This window comes from Urtica dioica, chromosome 2 (assembly GCF_054948205.1).
Source record: "Urtica dioica subsp. dioica isolate 48M chromosome 2, U.dioica_male_clone48M_v1_H2, whole genome shotgun sequence".
NCBI lineage: Eukaryota > Viridiplantae > Streptophyta > Magnoliopsida > Rosales > Urticaceae > Urtica > Urtica dioica.
The window spans coordinates 55,038,126-55,063,966 of record NC_142757.1 but is presented as its reverse complement, the minus strand read 5'-3'; the positions used below and the strand labels follow the sequence as shown (position 1 = coordinate 55,063,966).

General features: G+C 31.3%; 2 protein-coding genes across 2 annotated transcripts; both read right to left on the bottom strand.

Annotated features, from left to right (window-relative positions):
* Window positions 1-269: 269 nt before the first annotated feature.
* LOC149405828 (Copper transport protein family) lies at window positions 270-982 on the bottom strand. Its single transcript, XM_089606827.1, has 3 exons — window positions 927-982; window positions 765-846; window positions 270-519 (listed from the first exon to the last, which is right to left on the bottom strand). Exons 1-3 carry the CDS (start codon window positions 939-941, stop codon window positions 347-349), a joined length of 270 nt encoding a protein of 89 aa, XP_089462953.1. The 5' UTR covers window positions 942-982; the 3' UTR covers window positions 270-346.
* A 10,077-nt stretch (window positions 983-11,059) lies between these two features.
* LOC149405827 (agamous-like MADS-box protein AGL14) lies at window positions 11,060-16,742 on the bottom strand. Its single transcript, XM_089629920.1, has 7 exons — window positions 16,177-16,742; window positions 12,525-12,633; window positions 12,090-12,160; window positions 11,894-11,993; window positions 11,742-11,783; window positions 11,609-11,650; window positions 11,060-11,254 (listed from the first exon to the last, which is right to left on the bottom strand). Exons 1-7 carry the CDS (start codon window positions 16,356-16,358, stop codon window positions 11,135-11,137), a joined length of 666 nt encoding a protein of 221 aa, XP_089486046.1. The 5' UTR covers window positions 16,359-16,742; the 3' UTR covers window positions 11,060-11,134.
* Window positions 16,743-25,841: the final 9,099 nt, after the last annotated feature.

The following is a 25,841-nucleotide window of genomic DNA, read 5'->3' as shown; positions in this document are numbered from 1 at the left end:
AATGGCACTTTTCATAAGGAGATTTAAGAATATGTCGTAGCTCTCGAATTGAGAATGAACCATTATAAATCTGTGTGTCTTTATTCTTCGTATTGGTTAACCGTTTTTCTAGTTTTAGATTCGACTTGGAATTTGGGGCTCAAATCCTAACGGTATCATGTTGCAACTAATAATAGGACTTTTTGTTTGTCGATTGAATCATCGTGGTTTTCTTTTCTACCTCGAGACCCCATTGTTGTTGCATGGTTTTCACGATGAAGACGGCGGTATAAATAAAGAAGACATTTCATTCATTGGTGGTAACAATATGTACATGGGTTGAATATAAAGTGGGTGTGGTGTTTTTTTATGGGTTGTTTGAGAGATTTGGCGGATCGTCTTCATCAAATTGTTGAATATCGAGAATGTGGACTCGACGTTTCATCTTGTTGCGAAGTTTGATCGCCACGTCACCGGGTCTGAATCTCCCACACACGCTCACAATCAACTGCTCTTTGTCAATCACATGCGTCTCTATGCCTGGCCCGATTCCATAATATATTATATTATCATCCAATGATATCGAATAGTAGAAATTACCCGAGCTACTTTATTTTAAAAGAGCTACATTATTTTTAAAAAAAAAATTCGAGAATACATGGATGAGTTCTCATTTCTTTCCTTGTTTAACATTTTATTTTACCGTTTATATTTTCATTTTAAATTGTTGTTTCATTTAAAATAATGGAAAAATTATATTCGTGCCCTAATGAAAATGTGAATACCTTTGGTTTTAAGAATAATTCTTGTAGCTTTCCTAAAGCATGCGTTGCAGTCTATATTCATCCTCATCACCATGCAACAATACTGCAATATGCAAATCCCATTAATATTCATCATATTAATTACATAACAAAATATACATACAATATGTTGTTCTGGCTTGCCTTTATTCCTGACATCAAATCAACTCAAATCAAATTCAATTGGTGATTTTGATATCAAATTGATGTGTGGTGTGCACATATATACATATATACCCCAAAAAAAAAAAGATTACAAAATAAGTAAAAGGGGTTTCTTTGTCCTCTCACGTAGGCTTGTTTTTTCTTTCTTTCTTTATGCAACAAAAACACACATTCATTGCGTATCGTGAAATCCATCCATATTCATTGCGTTAGCATGTACATTAACTGCTAATTAGTCCATCTCAAAAACCCGCCCAAGCATTATTGCACTGATCAAGTTAAATTTAGTGATCAAAAGAGGCAAAGCGAACTCACATATTTTAAGCATTTAGGAATAGCATGATATAGTATGTCGCTCCTTGTAACTCCATGAACTAATATATCACTAACTACGAGTACACAATACTATGTAGTTATTTTCTTGTCGCATGAATTCTTAAAATATATATGTTAAATGATAAGCCGTATTTGAACATAGCCTATATTAAACATAATTTTAGTTTGCTCAACAAATCCAAATCGTAGCTTCACATGATAAGTTTTTTTTCAATTTCCCACAAAAGTTTAATTTGACAAAAAATACTATTAAGTCGCTTGTACAAATAGAATTTTGCACTCAACAATTTATGTCAATTGTTGACATAGATGTCAACTAACATATATCGATTGTTGACATCATGTTGAGGGTGAAATTGTATTTGTATAAGTGGCTTATTAATATATCATGTAATCCTGGCCGATAGTGCCCCTTACTAAAAAAATATATATATATATTTGGCCAAATTAAGTTTTTGGTAAAAAAATTGGAAAAAACTTATTAAATTATGGTAATTGAGGCAATTTTTCTAAATGCAAATGCAGAAGAAAAAAAATACTTGAGAGAGAGAGAGAAAAAAAACACACATTTCACCTTGGTTTGATCTCTATCCAACATTTCGTAAGTAATGCAAGTACGACTAGCAGATTTTGAGAGTTAATTGGTTTATGATCTCATATGGAGTCTGTTTGAGTCCGTAAAAAGACTTGAAAAATTGCACATTTAGATTGGGGACATATTGGCACCTCGTCTATTGCATTGTTAAAAAAAAAAAATTAAAAATAAAAAAAAACAAAAACTCGTTTGTTGATGATCAATTTGCCTGATAGGGGACCAATGCCCCCTGAAATTTTAAAAATTACAATTTTTACCCTCAATTTTTATCTTGTTAGCCAAAATTTATATATTTTTTAAGTTTACACCCCTAAAATGTATTTTTCACATTTGCCCCTCTGACCGGAATTCTCAGCTCCGCGACTAATTACTAGAAAAGTACAAGAGTGGGAATCACTCGAGTTGTTGGCTTGACCAACAAGCTAAATTTTTCATAAAATACTTCTGGAAGATCAACAATTTAGTACCTACAATTTAGGCCATCTATTGTATTTCTCAGCAAGTCCAATAACTTAGATAGACTTATGGGATGTGGATGTGTTTTTCTTTTTTTTTTGCCCTTGTTAGAGAACCCATATCCTCTATATGTGTCTCTTTTGGTATCTCTCCAATCAAAATAAACCAATTTAATCATTAAAATGATGGCGTGGTTTATTTTAATTGGAGGAACAACAAGAGAGACATAAAAAAAAAGACAGAAGATCTGAATTCCTTATTAGAATGCCATGTGAATTGAGGTTGCAAAATCTTCATTGCAAGTTTGGCCTATTACCCTTGGGGTAATATTTGTAATTTTCTGTTTTGCACTTATTTTACTAGTCATTTTGACTTATTTTAGAGTTTTCAAAATTTAGCTTTTTCTTCAATATTATCATGTATTAAGACTAATAAATATGACCCCAATGACTTAACTTGAGTGAACTTTTCTATTTGAGGATGTGAGTTCAATTTCTACTGACAACGAATAATGCTCTTAAATCATTTTTTTTTTTTTGTAATTTGTGTTCAATGAAATTTATTAAAAAAAGAACATAATTTTTTAAAAAATTAATCAATAAAAGGCTTATATTTACTGAATTTAATGGATGAAATTGATACGAATTGAATTAAGCGTTAGATACAAAATTAAAATTCATGCTACAATATTAATAAATAAAAAACACTTATATCTATTGATTTTAATGGATGGACTTGGTATGAATTGAATATAACGTCGCAAAATTGAAACTCATGTTAAATTATATACATGCTTGCTTGAAAGTTATCGGCCATGTTTGTTTCTCATCTCAAAAACTGTTTTTAGTTTTTGAGTTGAAAAAATTGAAAACAAAAATTGAAAACATGTTTGGTAAAGTGTTTTCGGAAAAAATTTTCAAAAATTTTTGAAGTTGTTTTGGAAAAAAGTAAAGAAAACTGAAAACAAATAAAATGTGTTTTTGAAATTTTTTTTCTTCTCTTCTCTCCTCTTTCTCCTCATCTTCTCTTTTCATTCTTTCAAAAACAAAAATGAAAACTATACCAAACACTTTTTTCAGTTTTTTCACTTTCTCAAAAACAAAAATGAAAACTGTACCAAACAACTTTTTGAAAACAACTACAAAACAGTTTTTCAATACAACTACAAAAATTAGAAAACAAAAAACAAAAAACTTTTTGAGTTAACTACCAAACACAACCACAATTTTGAAATTGAATTGAGAAACTCAAATGGTCAGTGAGAACTTAAATGAAAATTAACATCAATAATATCATTTATTTATCACTTATAAAAATCAACCAAAACTCAAATATTAACATATTTAGTACCAAATCGGTTATGAATTGCAACTAATTCGTGATCAATGTGTCACGAAATCAACTCAGTTCGTGACCGATTTGATACTAGATGTGTAAATATTTGAATTTTAGTTGATTTTTAGTAAATGACAAATAATTAGTATTATTGATGGCAATTTTTCGAACTTAATCTTATTAATTAAAGCAGCCAGCGAGTCCATATTTCTTTACTCAGTAGCCAACTCAAAATAGAGTCTCAATCAAAGTTGCCTACAATATTTATATAAATAGACCAAAACACGTTTTTCTTTACTAATATAATGGACATATACATTTATTTGGACCATTATGATTATTAATATTTCAACTAAATTTCACCAACTTTTATGAAGCAAAATTTCAATGAGTTTGAGGGACCACAAGTCGTCTACTTTTTATTTGAAAAAAAGGAGAAGCTAGGAGAATTATGTATTAAATATTCATACCATATATGAAAATAATATCTCCACGTGAAGACTATCTGCTAGCTGATAATAGATCGAACTAGAATTCCTGGGTGAGAGAAAAGATGTGATTAATCCTTTTGAAAATTCTCAAACTTACTCTTATAGGATACATAAACATTGCAGATATAGGAAATTTGAATAGCTCATTTAAACCGATATAATTCAGCTGAAATGTGTTGAATAAAAAAAAACGACATTCCCGAATAAAAATTACGGTGCTGTAAAATCTTTGAAAACTATTAAACTAGAGGTAATATTGAGGCTGTTTTGTTCTCTTATTTTGTGTTAGAAATGTTAGATGTATCAATATTCAAATAATAGTAAATCTACCGGAATAAACTATATTTCATATTAAAATTCTGTTTAGAGAGTGTCAAGATGTTGCTCACAATTTAGAGTCAATGTATGCGACAACTTGTACTTATATAATAGACAGTGCGTAAACGAAGTAACACAAGACACCTATTCTGGGGGGCAGTGTACCCAAGTGAAAAGAAAATTCGCTATATGAAAAGTAGTACAAGTACAACGATGGACTTATATGAATCCATGCTTCAATGCCCTTTACCTAATAATACCCGTGAATTTCAACTCAGGCTCCCCCTGAATCTGAGCTCCCCTCACTTCCACTCTCAAACACCCTTCCGTGTATTTTGTAGATCTCAATATCAACGCACATGAACAAGCAATCACGTAATTACAACACCCACAACAATTCTCAAACACTCAATAGATCAGAAAGACATGTCTAGAGAATTACACCACATTTATCAAACAATTATCTTTCTAGTCCCCCAATCGTGCACGTCTAGAAATCCTAGAAGTATTGATGAATGCGTCAAAGCTACTAGGGAAGAAGCGCACAGCTTTTATACTACCAAACATCTCTGGAAGTCAATCTAGAGTTTCATTACCCATACACGTGCATAGAAACAACGTAGAAAGTCATTCGCGAAACTTTCTCACAAAACGGGAAACTTCCCAGGAATACATACCAGTGTACAGGGACAAGATATCTGAGCACAAAGTGCAATATGATGCATGACATCTTTCCAAACAAACTTGCTGTAAACAAAATAAGCCATAGACTTATCAACATAGATCTATCTGATATTAAATCATCTACATTAACATGGATTTATAGCGCTGAGCGTCACAAAAATAGATTAACACCGAATTGTAATATTTTCGTATTTATCAATCATACCTCTTTAAACTGGATGTATACTTTTAGATTGGAAAAAGAACAATAAATTTCTTATACGATATATTTGGGACTATAACCATTGCATATGTTGTTCCAAATAGGTTGTCTATGAAGCCCTAAACGGCTTAGTAAAATATAGAAAATCATATGAATAGTGTTTTTAATGTGCAACATTTCTTAAACTGTGGTTTTTTGAAATCCTTTAAAAAAATGTTTTACTAAACAATTATTTTCCTCATAAATAAAAATATAATATGTGAACAACTAAAAATCATTGAAATGAATAATATTAAGCGCACCAACAAGAATAACAAAGCAAACGTCCAAAGTACTGATACATGACTCACATATAAGACGAGATATGACCTACAAAGTTCAACTTATGAAAACTTGAAACATCTTCAAAGAGAAGGCAAAGACACAAAAATGAAAGGGAAGGTATAATTTTTGGTATATTTATTATGAGAGGAAATGTTACATTTTATAGGTCTTAAAAAGAATGACGATTAATGTCGAATTAACCAAGAAACTAATACACTCACATATGAGATGAGCTATGAACTCCAAAATTCGACTATTGAGAATTCGAAAGTTCAACAAAGAGAAGAAAAAGACGGGTACGGTATATTTTTTTGCATGTTTATATTATTGCTAAGTGATATTCATTTACGCTTATCTTCACCTCAAACGAGAATCGAAACTTGCTCTTAAGGTATTAGATATTATTTTTGTATATTTTCAGGTACAAGAGAGTGAGAGAAGGTCCTGGTGCAAAAACGAGAAAAATCAAAACTAAATAGAGCAAGTTACGGTCCTCGGAAGTCAATAGTCAAAGCTGGATAATAAAAGTCAATCCATAAGTCAACGCGTTATACCATCTAAACGCGTCCAAGAAGAGAAAGGACGCGTCGCGTATACTCAGGTATGCGTCGCGTTCATGACGCCAAACTACATAGAGTCTCATGCATCGGTCATGTTCAAGCCGACGCGGCGCGTGAAAGGGGACGCACTACTACAAATATGGGCATCAGGTGCGACAAAAGTCGCACCTGATGCCCACAAAGTCGCACCCGATAGTACTATCGGGTGCGACTTTAGGTGCGACTAAGTCGCACCTAATAGTCCGCAGCTAATACTGTTGCACCAAATAATATATATTATTAGGTGCGACTTATCGCACCTGAAGTCGGACCTATTTTTCCGTGGGAAATCAAGAATAAAGCGGGAATTTGACTTTTGGGTGCGACATGTCGCACCCAATAGTCTTCCCACCAAAACACCAAACAGTGGTTTAGACGTCGCTTTTTAAAAAAGCGACGTCAAATCTTTTAAAAGAGCAGTTTTTTGGATGTCAGTTTATTCAAAAGTGACTTCATTTTTTATTTCGTTTTTGAAAAAAAAAAAATCAGCCAAGATTTAATCAAAATAAATAATGCATATAATTTTAAAAGAAAATATGTTGATTAGGCTCCCCCCAACAACCTAAACTCTAAAAAAAACAAAAGTCTAAACACACGGGCCGGCCTAACAACCTAAACTCTAAAAAAAAATCATGATGTCAACCTACAAATAAACAAGCAACACTAATACAGTAAATTAAAATAGAAGATATCGAGATATTGATAGCTTTGAAGAATGGTCCCAACTCCTCCGATCTCTTTGATCGCCGCGTCCGTACCCGGATTCCCTTGCTGGCAAAATACCACCTTCCCTTTCACCTTCTTTGGGTCCAACGCTTCTTTATAACAAAACCTGCTCAAACAAAATACTTTACGAATTGATAGCTTGATAACTGTATTAGTGCTGCTTGTATGAGAAAGTACTAAATACAAGCAGCACTAAAACAGTAAATTAAAATAAACAACCTACAAATGTTATAAACACTAAATCATGATGTCAAATAAAATCATTTGGATAGTTTTTCAAAATAATGCTTACACATTGTTGATACGTTTGGAACTTCAAGTGACACCTTGTTTCGCGAGTTAACGTTCAATGAGAATTGTTTTTTAATTTTTTTTTTTCTAATTTTTTTTAGTCCTTGTGTCACACTTTTGGAAACAAAAATTATAGATATGAAATATATATGTACCTTAAGATGTGGTGTATTTTTCAAGTCCACTCGTTACTTGACTATCATTCTTATGGATTGAAGTTTCATGGCATTGTTCTTGTTTTGATTCTCCGTCTTTCGGTGATATCACCGGTGAATTTGGAGGGCTAACAAGCAAAACTCTCAATTTCACCTCTTCAACGTACTTCTCTCCGTCTCTCAAAAACTGGACAGTTAAAGAATATAAATGAATTTAAGGTTACTTAAGCACATAAAAGAGAAAAACAAACAATCACTTTTAAGTAATAAACAAAATAAAAATTGCTTAATTGATTTTACTTACATGTAAACTTGAGCTCAGATACAAGAGTGGAATCAGCAAACACGGACCCTCACTCCTTCTTCCTCCTCGGATTTTGCGGCGTCGGTCTCACAAGAATCGAACGCTCGACAAACATAAACAAGTCAAAAGAATTCCCGACAGCCTGACCCACTAGCGCTTAAGCCATCATAACTCGAGCTACAAAACTTGAAATTGATTGATTCTAGCGGCAAATGAAAGTAGACTCATGTAGCTTTCTAACGAGATATTACAAGCATATATACGACAAGAATAGCTATCTCAAAAACAGCCCGTAATTCACTGTTACAATTCTGGAAATCCCGTTTTACTGCTGCGAAACACAAACTTTGGAAATTCATAACTCATTCAATACTCAATGGATTTACATGTTCTTGGTCATTTTAGAAAGCTCATACAGTCTACTATCCATGAAAAATATCCAAAAATAAGAACTCAGATCATATCGGTCTGTCCAAACAGTTTTTCTTTTTAAAAAATTCGGCCAAATTCAAACCACAACCAAGAAATCCGAAACCAATCACCAATTTCAAGTCCTCAACATCAATAATCGGGTCCAAAGATCAACTAAGCATACTAAACCATTAACCTAAGCATACTAAACCATTTAATTTCAATTACATACAATTACGATTAAGCAAACCACTTAAGCATACTAAAGTTTTTTTTTCTTAACCTAAGCATACTACTAAACCATTAACCTAAGCATACAATTACAATCAAAATCCCCAAATCAAAATTCTCAGCCACACGAGCAACGAGCCCGACCAAATATCTAAACCCAACCCATGAGCGTTCAACAGAGGTGACGAGAAATCATACCTCGTCTTCGGAGACGGAGCACGGCTCGTTGCAGGTGCCGGGGCTCGGGAATGAGGCTCGGAGACTCGTCGAGCCACGTAGAGCTCGGGTCGAGGCCTCGCGCAGTGCTCGCGTCAGAGGCGCACGCTGAGGTGGCGCGGGGCGGGGAGAACCAGGCGAGAGAGAGAGAAAGGGAGCGGTGGCTGGTCGCGCGAACCAGCGGAGGCGCGCGCACGCGCGGTGTCCAGCGCTCGGCACAGGAGAGAGAGAAGAAGACCGGTCTGAGGACGTCGGAGAAGGCTCGAAAAACTCGGACGAGCAGTGTGGTGGCTCGAAAGACTCGAGCAGCGTGGTAGCTCGGAGAAGAGAGAGGGAGGGATGGTGGTGGCTTGGAGAAGAGAGAGGGAGTGAGATATTTGGTGGTGGCTCGCAGAGGGAGGGAGAGTCGGAGTTTGAGAGAGAGAAAGAGGCTGGAGAAGTGAAGAAGACGAAGCTGAGTTTATCAACTAACCCTAGTAATCAGGTGCGACATGTCGCACCTGATACTCAAATAGGTGCGACTAGTCGCACCTAAAAAAACTATCAGGTGCGACTAGTCGCACCTGATAGTAAAAAAAAACTTAAAAATTAATTCCACGTCAGACAAATGAAAAAAATGAGGGGGAGAAGTTGAGCGACGAATTTTTTTGGACTTTCAGGTACGACTTGTCGCACCTGAAAGTTTTCAAAACTATTGGGTGCGACTACCACTTAAAATCAGCGAAATTTTTTTCTTTTCTGGAGCCCTTTGGGTGCGACAAGTCGCACCTGATGCCCAATTAGGTGCGACTTGTCGCACCTAATGCCCCTCTGCACCAAAAAGGCTTATTTGTAGTAGTGACGCGAGACGTGGACCATCCCGACGTGATGCGTCCACACGCGGAGCCAATTTTTTAAAGACCTCGTTTTTTTAGCTAATCTTAGCCCTTAAATGCTCTGAAAATACATTCTTGAGTACCATGTACTTTTAATTAGATGTAATCATTATATTACACAATACTATATAGTTTAGATCTAAGACCCAAGAAAGTTCTAGAGTTATTTGAGAGGAGAAGAAGAAGAAGAAGAAGAAGAAGAAGAAGAAGAAGAAGAAGAAGAAGAAGAAGAAGAAGAAGAAGAAGAAGAAGAAGAAACTTGACATCTCCCTCGTCCTCATCATCAACACTCCATTTATACTCTTTTTCTTTTATCTTTTCTTTACTTTCTTAGTTGAACTCATTTCCTTTCACGTTTTATGCTTGATTTTAGTTTTATCTTGAGTTCAATCTTGGACTTGAAGATTAGTTTATGATTGAATGTTGGATTTGATTTCATTATTATGTTTATTTGAATATTGTTGAAGAGGATATTGAGATTTGGTTATTGAATAGAGTTTGAGTTGATTTTTGTTATTGAAATCAATGTCTTCTTATTATTTTGTTCTATTGCCTCTGCTTATTGTTCTTATGCTTTGTTTGTTTAATATTGTGAGTGGCTAAATCCTTAAGAGGGGCATGATGTAGTTAACAATTTAAATTTGGTTGGTTCATCGCCTTAGGATAGAGTTGAGCTTGATGGTGGGTTCAAAAGTAGAATTCTTTGGGATGTGGGTGTGTGTTATCTCTAATTAGCTTGACTATTTAATTAGTGAATCTCTAAGCTAGTTTAGAGATCTGGAGGTAATAAACGAGCGAACTCTACCCGTCTCATTTCTAATCTATCTAGGGCTATAGAAATACCAGGAGGTATGTGTAGTTGGTTGAAATCCCGGGTGTATTGCGGTTATTTGTTTTAATAGAACCCAAACCCAGTGATGTAAGCTCGACAAATAATTAGATTCCTAAATACTCCGAATAGATTAGTGGATCTTTTAAGGGGATTTAGACTAAGTTTTCTCAATCTAACTCATTCTTGTACTTGTTATCATAACCAATTGGATCAATGAGTTAATCCCTTGCTTTTTATAAGTTTTAAATCGATGTAGTCATTTTTTGTTTCTTGCTTTTCAATTATATACAATCTAATCGAAAAACAATAATAACTTATGTTACACGCATTGACGAGAGATAAAAACTGGTTTAATTTCCACATACAGATCCTGCTAGAATATATGCCACAGATTAAGTCATCGAGAAATATGCAGATTAATTGATTTAATTCCATTTTTGCAACAAAAACAAGCAAACTATTCTAACGAGCACAAACACATTAAAGCAACTCATCAGTATTTACAAATTGGTGGCACTTTAAAAATAAAATTAAAAAAAAAAAAAAAAAAATCCAACCACAACATGACCTTTGTTTTTATTAGTTTTGTTCACACCTGACCGGACAAAGTGCTCGTGAGTTCGTTTGGGATATTTATTATACCATCTTATTTTTTCACGCACACGGAAAATCTCAATGCAAAAAAAAAAAAAAAAAAAAAAAAAAAATGCTTACGCATCCAGGTGGATTAAGGCATGCATGTATAATTGCATGTTATATTATGTGTTAATTTTTTTTTATTTTTTTATTGTGTGTGAGATAGGCCATCAAGCATTTTTTCTTGCTGGTAGGCCTATGAACAAATCTGTCTCCACGTCATCAGGTTGAACGTCGTTGTGTACTACCTCTGAATTCTCAGTTGACGGAGTTATTGATAACATCACGCACTGCAAAAAAAAAATATAAAAAAAAAAAAATTTGATTGATTGGGAGGATAAATTTGCAACATATTGAACAATAAGAGAGTATGATTGTGATCGACTTAAACACACATGTATGAAAGCAATATTTGACTAATACCCAAGAAAAATAAACGATGATATTCTCCCGTTAAGTTTTTTTTTTTTTCTTCACATTTAGAGTCTTCTTTATTATTTTCTCAAGCTTCATCTAAGTTCTAATTCTACTTAACTTGGTCGGGAATGTAAATAGCTCATAAGACATATTGTAAGAGCTTTAATGTATATATATATATATATATATATATATCTGGCTAAACATCTAGAGAAGAGAAATCTCACCGTCTCTCTTAGTTTTGTATTGTGTTCAAGCAGGGTTTTCTCCTGAAATTTTTGTCATAAAAAACATAAAACAAGAAACATAAGGTAAGAACAACAAAATAAGGATTTTCAAGATATATCATAATATGTGTACCTCTTCCTTGAGCCTCTCAATCTGCTGCCTATACAGCTGACTCTAAATAGATGAAAAGAGAAGGGAAGAAAAAAAAAATTATACTAAGAAATTAAACATAATAGAATAGAAGGAGAATTGATATATTATATGCATAGTTTTAATTAATGTACCTTTCTAACCCTAATTTTGGTTAAGCTTCGTTCCAACTGGTTCTCTGCTTGTTGTAGCTCCTGTATTGAACATGAGTCCAATCCATCTCCTAACAGCCTCCTAATTAAGAATATATATTAATTATGAGATTTAAGTTGATCTCACACACAATAATTAATTCGAAAATGGTTAATGAAATGAAGCGTATTATTGAACCGTTTGGAGACTTCAAGGAGCTCAATTTTCTTAGTCAAGCTAAAAGCGTCTTCCTTACTTGCAGCTGATACCTGAAATTAATTAGCAAAATCAAAATGAAAATCACCACCGTTAAAACAATGTATGAAAACTCTTTTTAGCATAACAATACAACATTTTTTTTTTTTTGCATGGTTCAGATATCAATTTCTGAAAGTTTCAAATAGTTGATATAAAAGGAATATTAAGTAATATAGCAAGTCTTGTTATATTCTACATCTATCCATTCAGATTTATTAAAAATCGCCTTAATTATATATCTAGAATAAATATTTGCATTACAACAAGAGTCCATATATAGTACCGCATCCAATTCAGTTGCATATATATATACATATATATATATATATATATATATATATATTATATATAAGGTATTAATTAATACAATATTACCATCTGTGGATCGTTATTGTAATCTTCTATGGCACCTTCTTTGGCACTCTTATTTATTCCTTCCTTGGCTCTTCTCTGATTATAACGCTCTATAGTCTTGGTTATGTTGCTGAAAGCATCTCCAAAGGCATCGCAAAAAAAAAAAAAAATTAGGGCATTACAAAGAAATTTGTAATGATATATACATACATACATATACATATATATCCCTATAGCTGCTATTCAGGCCTGATATTAAGAACAAGTTCACAAGCAAAGAACAGTATCTACTGTATTTACGATCATATATGGTATGATTTTTGGAGATCATCATAGATAGTAGTAATTAATTACCAAAATTAATATAGCTCATTCAAGTTTCAGGCTGAATATCTTCTATTAAACGTTGCAACTAAATTAACATGCAACTATTTATGGGTATCTTACAATATTTATGAAATCATAAAATAGAAGAACTCCATGAGTCTTTGCATGATATCCAAATTCAATGATCGCCATGAAAGAAACTATCTTTAAAGACATGCACTATCTCATGAATCATAATATAGTATGAGAGTCAAATCATAGCGAGTACCTATTCTAAAAATTAGATCAAAAGTCACTCATTGTGTTATCAATTTCTTTTTCATGTGACCTCGTGAAATAAAATGTATTAGAGGGGGTACGTTTGTTGATGTCCCTTAGAAAAACTAATAAATTTATGAGATAATAAGGGTAATGATTCTTTCAAAAGGAAATGGAAGACATTGATAAAGTATTAGTACATAAGTATGATTTTCTTTTATGTAAATAAATGGTGTTTTTTTAAACGGGAACGTGTTATCGCGTGTTTATTTATTCTATAAAGAGAGACCTTGACCACTAAGATTATTACCCTTTTCTAATCTTCTACATCCAAGTCTTAAAATTCCAAGAGCATTGTATTCTCTTTGATTCCATACAATCTTGAATTTTCAGAAGATCCGATTAAACGAAGATCTTAGATCGGGATCATTTTCATAGTCCCGCGTGTTTCTTTTATACAAAATAACATCATTACTAAAAAAATTATATTACTTTTCATATCTAAGTCTTAGATTTTAGAGAGCATTTACACATTGTATTCTCTTCCAATCTTGAATCTTCAATTAATCTTTTATAATGTAACAATGTGTTCCCTAAGATGGTTGACCTTATTACTTTCTTGTTAGTTCTTCCACTATGTAAAGGTGAGAGTTTAAATCTCACTAAAGTAATTTTCTTTCATATTGTGAAGTTTAAAGGTTATCTTAATTTCTATTGATCTCCAATATTTATTGGGTGTGAAGAATGTAATATCCAAAAATAAAAAATCAAGAGAACATCCTCTCACAAACAATAATCTCTTCACAAGTGACATATTTTATCAAATTAACATACATCTATGCATTTTTTTTATTTATATGCATCTATTGACATTATGGAACATTAAGGTAAAGATCCTAGACAACAAGTCAATTTAAAATTTATATCAAATTTTCCTCATGCTACATCATATACGAAAAACTATCTTTCTTCAAATTTCCCTCATTGTATGCTACATCACATTGTAAAAACTATCTTTGCAGCCTCTTTATATAATTATGTTTCTCATACTCTCATTCGTTCATTTTCTTGTGTACACAGACTGAATATGGCGACGAAAGTCGGTCAAAAGAAATCAACATAAAAAATACAGAAACAACTAAATAGATATAGAGACATGTTAATCACTAAATTTTGTGACCCTACGTTTTGTAATTTTGTAAATTTGTTTATTTACATAGTTTTTACTGCAAGTTTGTATATAGTTAGCTCTTGTTTACGGTTATTTAGTTCAACATGATGTAAATTTTGTGTTACGTACAAAGTACTTACTGAAAGTTGTATATAATTAACACTCATTTACAGTTATATATTTTTAAATTTAGTGGTAAAACATCATTTTCTGCTTGGTTAATTTGAAACATGAGATTAAGCCACTAGTATAATCAAGTGATTACTATAATTTTGGCTTAAACCAAAAAAACAAGATACTAAAAAAACTCGCCTCGGTAAATCGGTTCAGCTTAATCACATTTCTAGGATATATGGTTAAATTCTATATAGGCTTGGAACATTCATTTCTATTTCTTTACGCTATATAACATACATATAGATCAAAGCTATGAAATATATTCCCATGCTAAATACAGATAAGAAAATACATAGTTATTGATGAGCCCAAATCTGCATCTTCGCTGATGATAGAACATAGTAGTCTTGAATTTTAAGTATTTTTTCTGTACTGCAAATGCGTGTAACATGTTTATATTATATAACGAAAAGGAGTAATAATGTATGAGAGTTTCTAGTCAAATTGTTTTATAAAGATATATAATCATATATATCACATGTTTCACACACACACACCCACACACAAAACTAAAAAAAAAAAAGAAAAAAAAAAGCATTATTTTTAAAATAAAGAAGAGAGAATATGATTTGTTACCTACCTATGCATAAATAAATATGCCTAAATTTTCACTAGATAAGAATACTAGTTCCATAATAAGAATAAAAAACTCGCATTTGCCTTTTGGTTTAATTAGGAACCAATGTATATATGTACATGAATAAACTTCGTGACTCTCTATATGTACAACAGTGTGATGAAAATATTACACAACTAATTTACTTCACATTATTTACTGTGATTGATTTACTATTATGTAACAAGCAAGTTCTCTTATTCTTATACATGCAATAGATATATCAGATTATAAGATGATTAACATCGGAATATGGATAATTACTTGATCAATTAGATTCATTAAACTATGAGCTTAAAATAGAATCAGACACACACAGAAAGATCTTATAACATCTATTCACAAATAACAAAATCATATTACTTGAATCAATATTAGATATCCTTGGGAAACCTGCACACTTCTTTTAATAATTTGGGTTTCGAAATATAATAATAATCATAAGTAAAAATTAGTGAGGTGATAGTAATTATTAATTACTTTACAGTGATGTTAATTAGAGCAGAAAGTACTACATTTCAAATACAGTCTCTTTCTCAGAGAGGAGAAAGATTCCACGTTAAGTGTCAGTTATTGGCCATGCTTTTTAGTGACTAATATCTTAATTAGTCAATAATCAACAACCACATATGATATGATCCTAATTACTCAAAAACTTAAGAACTCCATGATTGATTCTCTTTCCTTGGATGCTTAATGTTATATATCTAGATTTGATTATAGTAACACAAATTAAAAAAGATAAATCTATCCATAAAATTAGAGCCATATATATACATATATATTACACAGTTTAAATTTGTCGTTGAACTGTTCACACTGCGGAAAGATTTCTCAACTGCTCGAATATTACCTGTGAATTATAGAGCTATATTCATACACTGTAGTTTCTCAGAAGATACAATTATCCAATATCTGAGATCTCTCCCTCTCTCTCTCAGTGAAATATTAAATTTATAACAAGTATCAAGGATTTATTAAGAGCTCAATTAATCCTACTTACTATTTTCTTTCTTTCATTCAAAAAAAAAAAAAACAATATCATCATGAGATCAGTTGATAAACTGGCCATATAGCTACTATTATGAAAAATTAATCGAATAATTAAAAAAAAAAAAAAATACCTGGAACTAGAAAACTCGTAGAGCTTTCCTCTGGGAGAGAAGATAATGAGTCCCACTTCAGCGTCGCAGAGAACTGAGAGCTCAAAAGCTTTCTTCAAAAGTCCATTTCTTCTCTTTGAGAAAGTCACTTGTCTACTCGCAGCGTTTTCTATTCTCTTCATCTGAGTTTTACCTCTCACCATCTTTTCTTTTCTTTCTTCTTTGGATCTTCGAACAAAAGATAAGCTTGAAAAAAAAAAAAAAATCGGATTCCGTTCCAGAAATATCGAGAAAAAAAAACCCAGATATAGTTTCCAAAAATAGAAAGAAAGAAAAAAAAAAGGGAAATTAATTAAATCAAGAGCTTCACTTCTGTTCTTGATCAGAATTTTTTTTAATAGATCTATGACTTGTGTTGTGATATGACTGTGATGAGAACACTTTTGGTGGGGAAAAAAGATTTTCGAGGCTGATTGAAATCTCGGATTTTGCCCTCTTTTGGGAAGATTGAGAATAGAGAATATGAAAAAGGGAAAAACAAAAAAAAAAATATTCTAACCCTAGAAGGTGTATGACATATATACACATATAAGTAATAAAAACTAAAAAGTAAATAACTATGACTATGGAATTAAAGTAGTGAAAAAAGAATGAAAAAATATAAATACAAAGTCAAGCAATCAAGTGAAGCCTAGAACAACCTAATCTCTTTCTCTTTTTGGTATACTCTGGAAAAAAAAAATAGAAACCTCCCATAAAGAGAAAAAACAGACTAATAAATGCTTTGAGCCATAATAAGTTATCACTATTATTAATAATGAGCGACTATTATTTTCGCTTCGTCGAAATTTTTTTTGGATACTCCTTCGAAACAAAATTAAACAAAAAGAAATTATAATAATTATATTTGGATGCACGAGTTTTCTGTGCTATTGCTCGTCGTTGCGACACGCGTCAGGGTTGACTAAGCCGGTGACGGATTGGGTGAGCACCGAACAATCCTGTCGGTTGCCATTTATTTGCGGACACGAGGGTATTTTGGGTTTTTCCGCGTCTCGGTAGCAGGGAAATTTGGTGCAATCAAGATTAAAAATGTGGCTTTTAGAAAAATTAATGTAGTCCGTACGAGGGAAAAGAGAGAAAAAGCACCTCCAAACTGTGGATTTTCGTACAACCAAGTCAGAGCTTGTCCAATGGCGTTTTGTCACGTCACGGAATAGTTCGCTGCCAATTGTATCTTGTCACGTGGCTCGTCTTTTTTGTGAGTTTTTCTTCATAATTTATGGTGCATCGGTTGTTTTGAGAAAGGATTCACTATATAAAACTGTTTTGATGCCCATTATAGAACTCTTTCAATTTGTTATCCGAATTTTTATTTTAGGGTTTATTAGGAAAATAATTATTTTAAATTCAATTTGTTATCCGAATTTTTATTTTTGGGTTTATTAGGAAAATAGTCAATTTAAATATTTGATATTGTTAAATAGTCGTAAATATTAAGTAAATAATCAATTTCATATATTTACAAACATAAATCTTAAGTAAATAATCACTGTTATATATAAAATCAAATCATTGGTTATTTATCTAATTTTTTGTTTATTTTATTTTAAAAAAATAGTTCATCGAATCTACATATTTACTAAAAAAAAAACGCATGCGAATACCACCTCTAGAGAGCCGATTCCGCGTAGATTTTAAAAAACAAATAAGAATATATATTTTGAAAATCAAGTGTATTTCTTTTTTATTTTTTTCTTCCCTTTTTTTAAGTATTAGCGTATCTTAATTTGAACATATTTGCTTAAATCCTTGCATTGCTTGGATCAGCGTGCTTTTTTATTATTGCTTAAATAAAAATTTTGATATATTAAGATTTTGGAAAAACATTATCCTCAACTTTTCAAAGAGGTTGTAATTATAGCACTATTTTAAATTTTGAGCAAAGTAGGAGCGTTTTTTTTTCTTCTTCTCAAATGGATTTTGGTCTATTTTCCAATCAAAATGTTTTTAAAACTTTCTGAAAAAGTAAATTTTAAAGGGCCACCATTGTCATGAGACTCATGACTCATAAGCGGCTCTAGACATTCTTATCAATAAGTGTTAATACTTATATTTTTTATAGGCAAGTAAAATTAAAATTAACTAAGTAAATTCGAGTTCAATTACTAGCTAAGTAGTGGGGTCAAGTAAAGTAGATTACGTACATATTAGTCGTGGGTATTGATAAGTTTGAATCATATTATTCTCGCCCTATTAAAAAAAAGAAAAAGCTAATTTAGGGTCTAGAGTGCAAAAGAAAATGAGTTCATATTAGCTTTATTAGCTTCATATATTTATTAGTACTAGTACTTCCTTCCCATTATGAATTTATATTATTGTTCTTTTTCTTTTTTTAATCGTCAATTTGTAAGAATATATTGTATATTTTTGTACTGTTGACGTCATAATTTTTTTAAGAAATTAATCTAGCCAATACAAAACAAAAAACAAAAAACAAAAAAAGATATGAAAGTTAAGAACATGGATTATTTGACGGGACCACAATGTGTCTGTTCTCTCCAAAAGCTCTGGCGTGCAATGAAGATAATCTTCAGCTTCCAGTATCTTCAATTGCATTTCTTTTTTTAAGATTTTTTTTTTTAATATGAAACCCCATAATATGTTTCGTCCACGAACTTCGCATTGATTTCCTCAGCTCTTTCAGAGTTTCAGTTGACTATTATTATTTACGTACCCTTTTTTCCTTAACATGAGTGAATGATACGCATATACATATACTTTAAAATGTATATATATATATATATGTACTTTTAATATGTATATATATATATATGTATTGTTCAAGATAAAACTGAGCGACAATAGAACCCAAGGAATTAATGCTAATGTCGTTTTTTTTATCCGAGATGTACTATAGAAGTTTTATTATGACTTCTCCGTCGAAATTAAGAAGACCGTGACTATAAAAGGGCGGTCTAAATATGCTACAACTTCTAATAATAGATCGATTGTCAATCCTGATCTTCTCATCGCAGAAGATTTTAATTAGCAATTTTGTGGTCGTCGTAACTCGAATAAGACAAGCAAAGTGAGCTAAAAGAATGTATATGAATTATTCCCAACATTCAATATTCGTTCGATTGCTATATATGAGGCGGAGGATCAAAGTAGATAGAGAGTGATGAGAGATAGTTTTGACAAGTCCTTTCTAAATTACTACCCCTTTTGAAAATCTTTAAAGAAATATTGCACAAACTATGCCAGCTGAACCTATGGTAATTAAGAAATTGTCATAGTTTTCATATTTTTAAATAAGTAGCCATTTTTATTAATTATTCAGGCAGTTTTTATTGATTTGATTTACCATTTTGTCCTTTTAGTTTTTAAGTGGTAGTTATTAAATTCTTTTTTTTTTATTTAATTGCAATTAATAAATCATGATGATTTGTTTTACTGATGTTATAAGTAATGGCTTTCCTATTTTAAAGGGCTAAAATGTCGGGCAAGAGGAATCATATAGGCAAGAAGAACGATACCCATAGAGTTCCGAAAAATACCCGCATCTCGACCCGTCTCCTCCAATAGCCGCATCGATGGTAATAGGCGTCAAATCCCTGAAAATTGCAATCACTACAAGAAGTATGACATTTAGCTACGAAACTATTAGCGAAATGTGTGACATTAATGAACGCCAAGATGATGCGTGGGACACCAAAGTGCATGACATTAATGTGTGCGACCAACGCCAAAGTGGCGCGCATGACACTATTGTGCGCGGGATACCAAAAGGCACACGAGTCACATGTGACTCCATTCTTGGAACAGGGCGTTGGAAACCTCTTTTCGGGACTGCGGAGACGGCAAGTTCAGGGATCTTTTCATCGTTTGACCACTGCGCGATCAGGTGTACATAGTTGTAACTAATAGTGTAATCAATTGTAAATAGTTGTAACCGTAATAAAAATTACAATCGACAGTTTTTTTTTTAACTTGAATTTTACTTCAGCAACTTTGTTTGATTTTGAATTTTATTTTTTTCGGCAGTAATTTAGTTTTAAATATGAATTATTTGGTCAATTTAAAAAATAATTATGGGATTCAAGTCATTTAGTTATGGGATTCAAAGTCTTTAATGGTATAATTTGAATTATTGGATCAATCAAAAGAATAATTCCATATTAATTAGCATTTAGTTAAGGATTGCGTGGATTTAATATTTAATGGTATAGAATATTTGATCAAATATTGATATAGAATTCTCACAGAATTCGTACGTTTTTTCAAAAATTTTGTAATTTAAAAATAAATAACTGTAAATGAGTGTTAATTATATACAACTTTCAGTAAATACTTTGTACATAACACAAAATTTACATCATGTTGAACTAAATAACTGTAAACAAGAGGTTACTATATACAAACGTGTAGTAAAAACTATGTAAATAAACAAATTTACAAAATTACAAAACGTAGGGGCACAAAATTTAGTAATTAACATGTCTCTATATCTATTTAGTTGTTTCTGTATTTTTGACCGTTGATTTCTTTTGGCCGACTTTCCTCGCCATATTCAGTATGTGTACACAAGAAAAGGAAAATTGTGTAAATAACTTTAAACAACTCATTTCCATAACCTTGTTAGAATCACGTAAATAGATGTACATAACTTGACCTACCAACTGATTTTCATGTAAATAATCAAAATCCGGGTAATGAATGCATAACATTTTTAAATGCTTAGAGATCAAAATAGATAAATAAAATTTCACGTTTTTAATGGTGCCTTAACTGAATATTATCAAGACCCCTTTGAAAATCTCATTTCTCGGCTCGATTTACACATGCATCTAAAAAAATATGCAGAAATATCGGTCCGATTTATACATCCATCGTAATAAATCCAATAACCCTAATATCTAAAGCTTCAAAGATTTATTAAAATACATTTGCGAAAAGGTGATAGGAATTTGAGTAAGTTAAAATACATGTGTTGGAATCTACTCTTGTCGACCGTAAAAATCCGTTCTCTCCGAGTTGATTTTTTCAGTCAACGACTTCTTCCTCTTTTTCTAATTATTTTCGTCGTGTTTTTCTTCATTTTTTTGAAATGGTAAATGAAATCGCGTGTTGTTATTGACTTATTCAAATTTCTTTCCTCGATTTGCGCGAGTATTAATTGCTCGAGTGAATATTATTCGGGTATGTATTTTAATTAGAAAAAAAATGTTTAATGGGCGGGAAACAAATTCCTGGGTATATAAGTCAATTTACATATGTAAATAAATGGACGTGACCATTTATCTAAGATTTACGAAACGTTGACTGTATAATAATGTGAAACTGTAAATATGACTATATACTCTTAAGTAAATGAGACTAGAGCGTTTCTTCCATAACCCTACAAAAAAAATGTCATGGATACACACAGGCACAAATTTACATGCGAGTCAGGGGGTTCACGTGACCCCACCTCAATTTTTGTTTTCAATATTTTTGGCCCAATTGCCCTAAAAGTTTACAAATTAGCCCCGTTTGACATTTGTTTTTTCAAATTAGCCCCCTTGAATTTGTTTTTTTAAATTTGTATATTGATAGTATTTAATTATTTTTTATTTATGAGTTTTACTTATTATTAAATAAATAGTATATAACAAATATAGTTAAAATACTCTCGCACTGAGTGCTACTTGAAACTAGTATATGAAAAAAAAAAAAAATCGTTGATTCCAACGTCCAACATCAATAAATTCGATTAAATACAATATGCACAATTAACCGCAAATGTTTACCAGCAAAAATGATTGATTACACATGTTAAAGACAAAGACAAACTAAGACATATTAAAATATTTAAAAAAAAAATTAGCTAAGTATTGCCAAAGAGTGAATTTCAACTAAATACCAACTATATTTTAAAGACTTGGTCTGCCTCTTCATGTTGTTGATAACTTTATATCATTATATTTTTACTACTAAATATAAAGTGTATATATATATATATATATATATATATATATTTTGGAAACGATAGACGATAGAGTATATAATTCACTTTCACTTATTGCAAACCAAAAAAAAAAAAAAAAAAAAAAAAAAAAAAACAGAAAAAAAACTCACATGTCATGATAATGGTGTGCCCTACTTCAAAGTTCAAATTGGGTATCCCCGCTCATGACTGCCATTTCCTGATTTGGTACATTATTACTCTCTTTTTTCCCCCTCTCAATATTCATTGAAAAATATGAGTTTTTAGTTTGAAAAAATAAAGGATTTTTTTTATCTTATTTCATTGAAATGCTGTATGGATATTTTGCATTCTAGCCTATTACAATTATCTTGATGTTTTTTTAATCATCGTAAACTAAATTTCATCATCAATGTTTTTAGTTGTTTAAAATTTATCGATATTATAGTTTTTTTTTTTTTTTAAAGGAACATTATCGATATTATAGTCAGCTTTTTGCATTGTAATTTACCAAAATAGTTGTAAAATTGGCATTAAATGCCTCTTCTTTTATGCTGACAGATTGTATGCCCATTTCATGTTTTAATGTCTCCTATTTATATATAATTCCATATCGCTCAAAATATGAAAAATCCACATCCAAATCTAAAATAGTTTGAATATCATTTTTAATATCCTTATAATTAATTAATAGTACAACCTGAATACCATTATAACCATACAAACAAACATCGTTCACCCTCATTTTTTTTTCTTTTTTTTTTTCATTTCATCCTAAATAATATAAGAACATCTCCAATACATTATCTCAAAACTCTATAAATAAAATAAAAGTTATCCTATGGTAAAAACTTCAAAACTTTATATTTGGTGTAAATTTTACACAAAATGAACAGTGTTGCACAAAATTTAGTTAAAGATTGCACAAAGTATTTAAGCACTAGTTTAATCTAATTAATTCATAATTTTTAATTAAAAGTAAATATTTTAATTAATCCAATTTTAATCAATATTTTTAATTGTTTTGAGCTTTGTTTATAATTCAAATTAATTTCTTCATTGCCACTTAAATTAAGCCAATAATTTTTAAAAAATTATAGATATCAAACCAAAATAAGCAGATAATTAATAATAAGTTATAGATATCAAACCGAATCAAGCCAATAACTAAAAGATACTACTAAAAATATTAATACTACAAAAGTTTTAATATTACAAGCAAATACTACTACAAAGTTAAAAAAAAAATGTTGTGGAATGAGTATATGAATAGAAATTAATTCAATTAGTAATATGTAACTTTTGTATTTATGTTTTTTTAATGGTGTATTATATATTCCTTAAAAAAATTGTATTATCTATATAATGAAATTTAATAATTTTAACTTTTATTAATTAAATTTTTAATTTTAAATAATTTATTATTGATTTATACTATATGTTACACATAATTAATAAATATAATACAATTATATTTTTATATATGTAACTAGACATTACAAATAATTAATAAAATGAAGATACTTAATCTAAAAGCATCTTAGATTAAAAAGTTTAATAAAAAAATATATTAGTAGAATATTCTTTTTAGCTTTAGATTAGTGTAATACCACTGGAGCAAAAAAATATTTGGTATAAAAGTTACAATAAATTTAGTGTAAAAATACACCAAAATTGGTTGAGTTACCGGGATAACCGGTGGGTTACCACGCCATATACTGCTTACCGTCAGATCCCGGTAGCGAAACGTACAAAACCGTGAAATACCCGTAAAATCGGGGCTTACTGCGCCGGTACTAGTAGAGAATTCCGTAATGCAAAACACAAGTCTGATCTAGTTAAAAACTTCATAAAATCGGGTTTTGCCTCTAAAAAATCGGGGTTTACTGCAATTTTAAATAAAAATATAGATAAAAAAAATTAAAAAACTTATTTTATATTTGATTTATTATAAAAGATCTACCGATTTTTTTTCTCGAAAAATTTACGATAAATTTTTGCGATACATGATATACCTATAAAATTTAAGTCTCGGCACGATAACGATAAACAGTATCAGGTGGGCCATGGAGGTCGCGTCAGAATCAGAGTTGCTCCAAATGACGAGGCGTTGGAGCTTTAAATGGTTGAAGTTTGAAGTTGAACAGTTTTTTAGCTTCCGAAAATATAATCTCCCGCAATTTCTTATGGTTAACATGGACCATCATTGTCAGGAGATAATATTTGCACAATAAGAACTTTTTTAATCGTGTCAGAGTTCGGGAGAGGTGGCATGTAATTGAATACAATGATATATACATTTTTTTACGATAAGAAATATATAATATTTATTTAACAATAAAAAGTAAAAAAAAGGAAGAACGAGATTGACTTAAAATATAATAATATAAAAGGCAATTCAATTAAAATCAAACAGATTATGTTTTCCTATACAAGATAACATGCTAAATATATTCACATAAACATATGAGAGGCTAATGTTATATATTTTTTTTTTGAAAAACCGTAGGGGCTTGTTAAACCTATTTACGCGACGTAAAGGAAAGTATCCTAGCTTGCATTAACTTGACGAAATATCACACTCTTTCAACACAAGTGGCGGAACATCCCTGATACTACAAAATATGGAAAGACCCGAAATCAACACCCATTAATTGACCTACTAGATGAGCCTCCCGAGTTCTTCTTCTTGAAAACCTAATTAAAACTAATTGACTAAAGAAGCGTATTAACTCGTGACCGACGAGAACAGTGAAAAAAGACTCATAACAAGGCATTGACCATTTATTATGAGCACTTCGATGATTAACATGCCATCTTCTTCGATAATCACATTTTTATGAGGTTCTTGAATCGTGCTAGCGGTAATCCCAGAAGAACACCACGAAGCTCGGCCTCGATCGTCGACCAAGCCCCGCAACCTTGCTCCTTTTTAACAATTCCACGACTCTGGCATGATTTAGGACCACCATACCCACCATAGCTCTCTTTCCACTGAACGCGGCATCAACATGTAATCTTAACATTCCTCGGATTGGAGGAACCCAATTCTCGACATTTCGCGAAACTTGATCAGAGAGGGATCGCTTCCAAACATTGTAGATCCAGACTCCAGCCTCATAAATCAACTAAAGCTAAGAAAGTGGAAATCATATAATAGAAGAAATATGAGTGAAATATACAAAAGAAGAAGAAGAAGAAGAAGAAGAAGAAGAAGAAGAAGAAGAAGAAGAAGAAGAAGAAGAAGAAGAAGAAGAAGAAGAAGATCTATTACAAAAATAAAAATTTGACAGTTCTATAACTAAATGAGGTATGAAATATTGTAATACCCTTCATAATTTTTTGCCCAATTGGTCACGAAATACATAAAGTCGTGATAGATATGTATTTCGTATTTCTGAATGATTTAAATTTCGTGACAAAAACAAAACAAGAAAACGGTCACAAAATATTATTTTTTTAAGGAAAAAAAATTCTCTCATTCGTCGACAATAAAATTTGAGGGATCTCAGACTAATAGATTTGGTAATAAAGTAATATTAGAAGGGGATGAAGATAAATTTATATAATTTGAGCTTAGGGTTTGTGCTTAGAATAATAGTTATATATCTTTAAAGAGAGGTTCCGTAAGGTTCATCATTTTCTAAATTCGTCATTTTATTTGGCGGAAATGTTTTGCCACCATAACTTTCGATTGTGGTAATCTATATAACATCAT

Bases quoted from the DNA above. Each gene is read 5' to 3' on its own strand.
- LOC149405827 (XM_089629920.1), bottom strand. From the start codon at position 16,358: ATGGTGAGAGGTAAAACTCAGATGAAGAGAATAGAAAACGCTGCGAGT. The intron at 12,634-16,176 runs GTATTTTTTTTT...AGATGCTTTCAG, and splicing joins TACGAGTTTTCTAGTTCCAG to CAACATAACCAAGACTATAG. The intron at 11,255-11,608 runs GTGAGATTTCTC...TTTTTTTTGCAG, and splicing joins ATACAAAACTAAGAGAGACG to TGCGTGATGTTATCAATAAC.
- LOC149405828 (XM_089606827.1), bottom strand. The intron at 520-764 runs GTATTCACATTT...GAATCGGGCCAG, and splicing joins AATTATTCTTAAAACCAAAG to GCATAGAGACGCATGTGATT.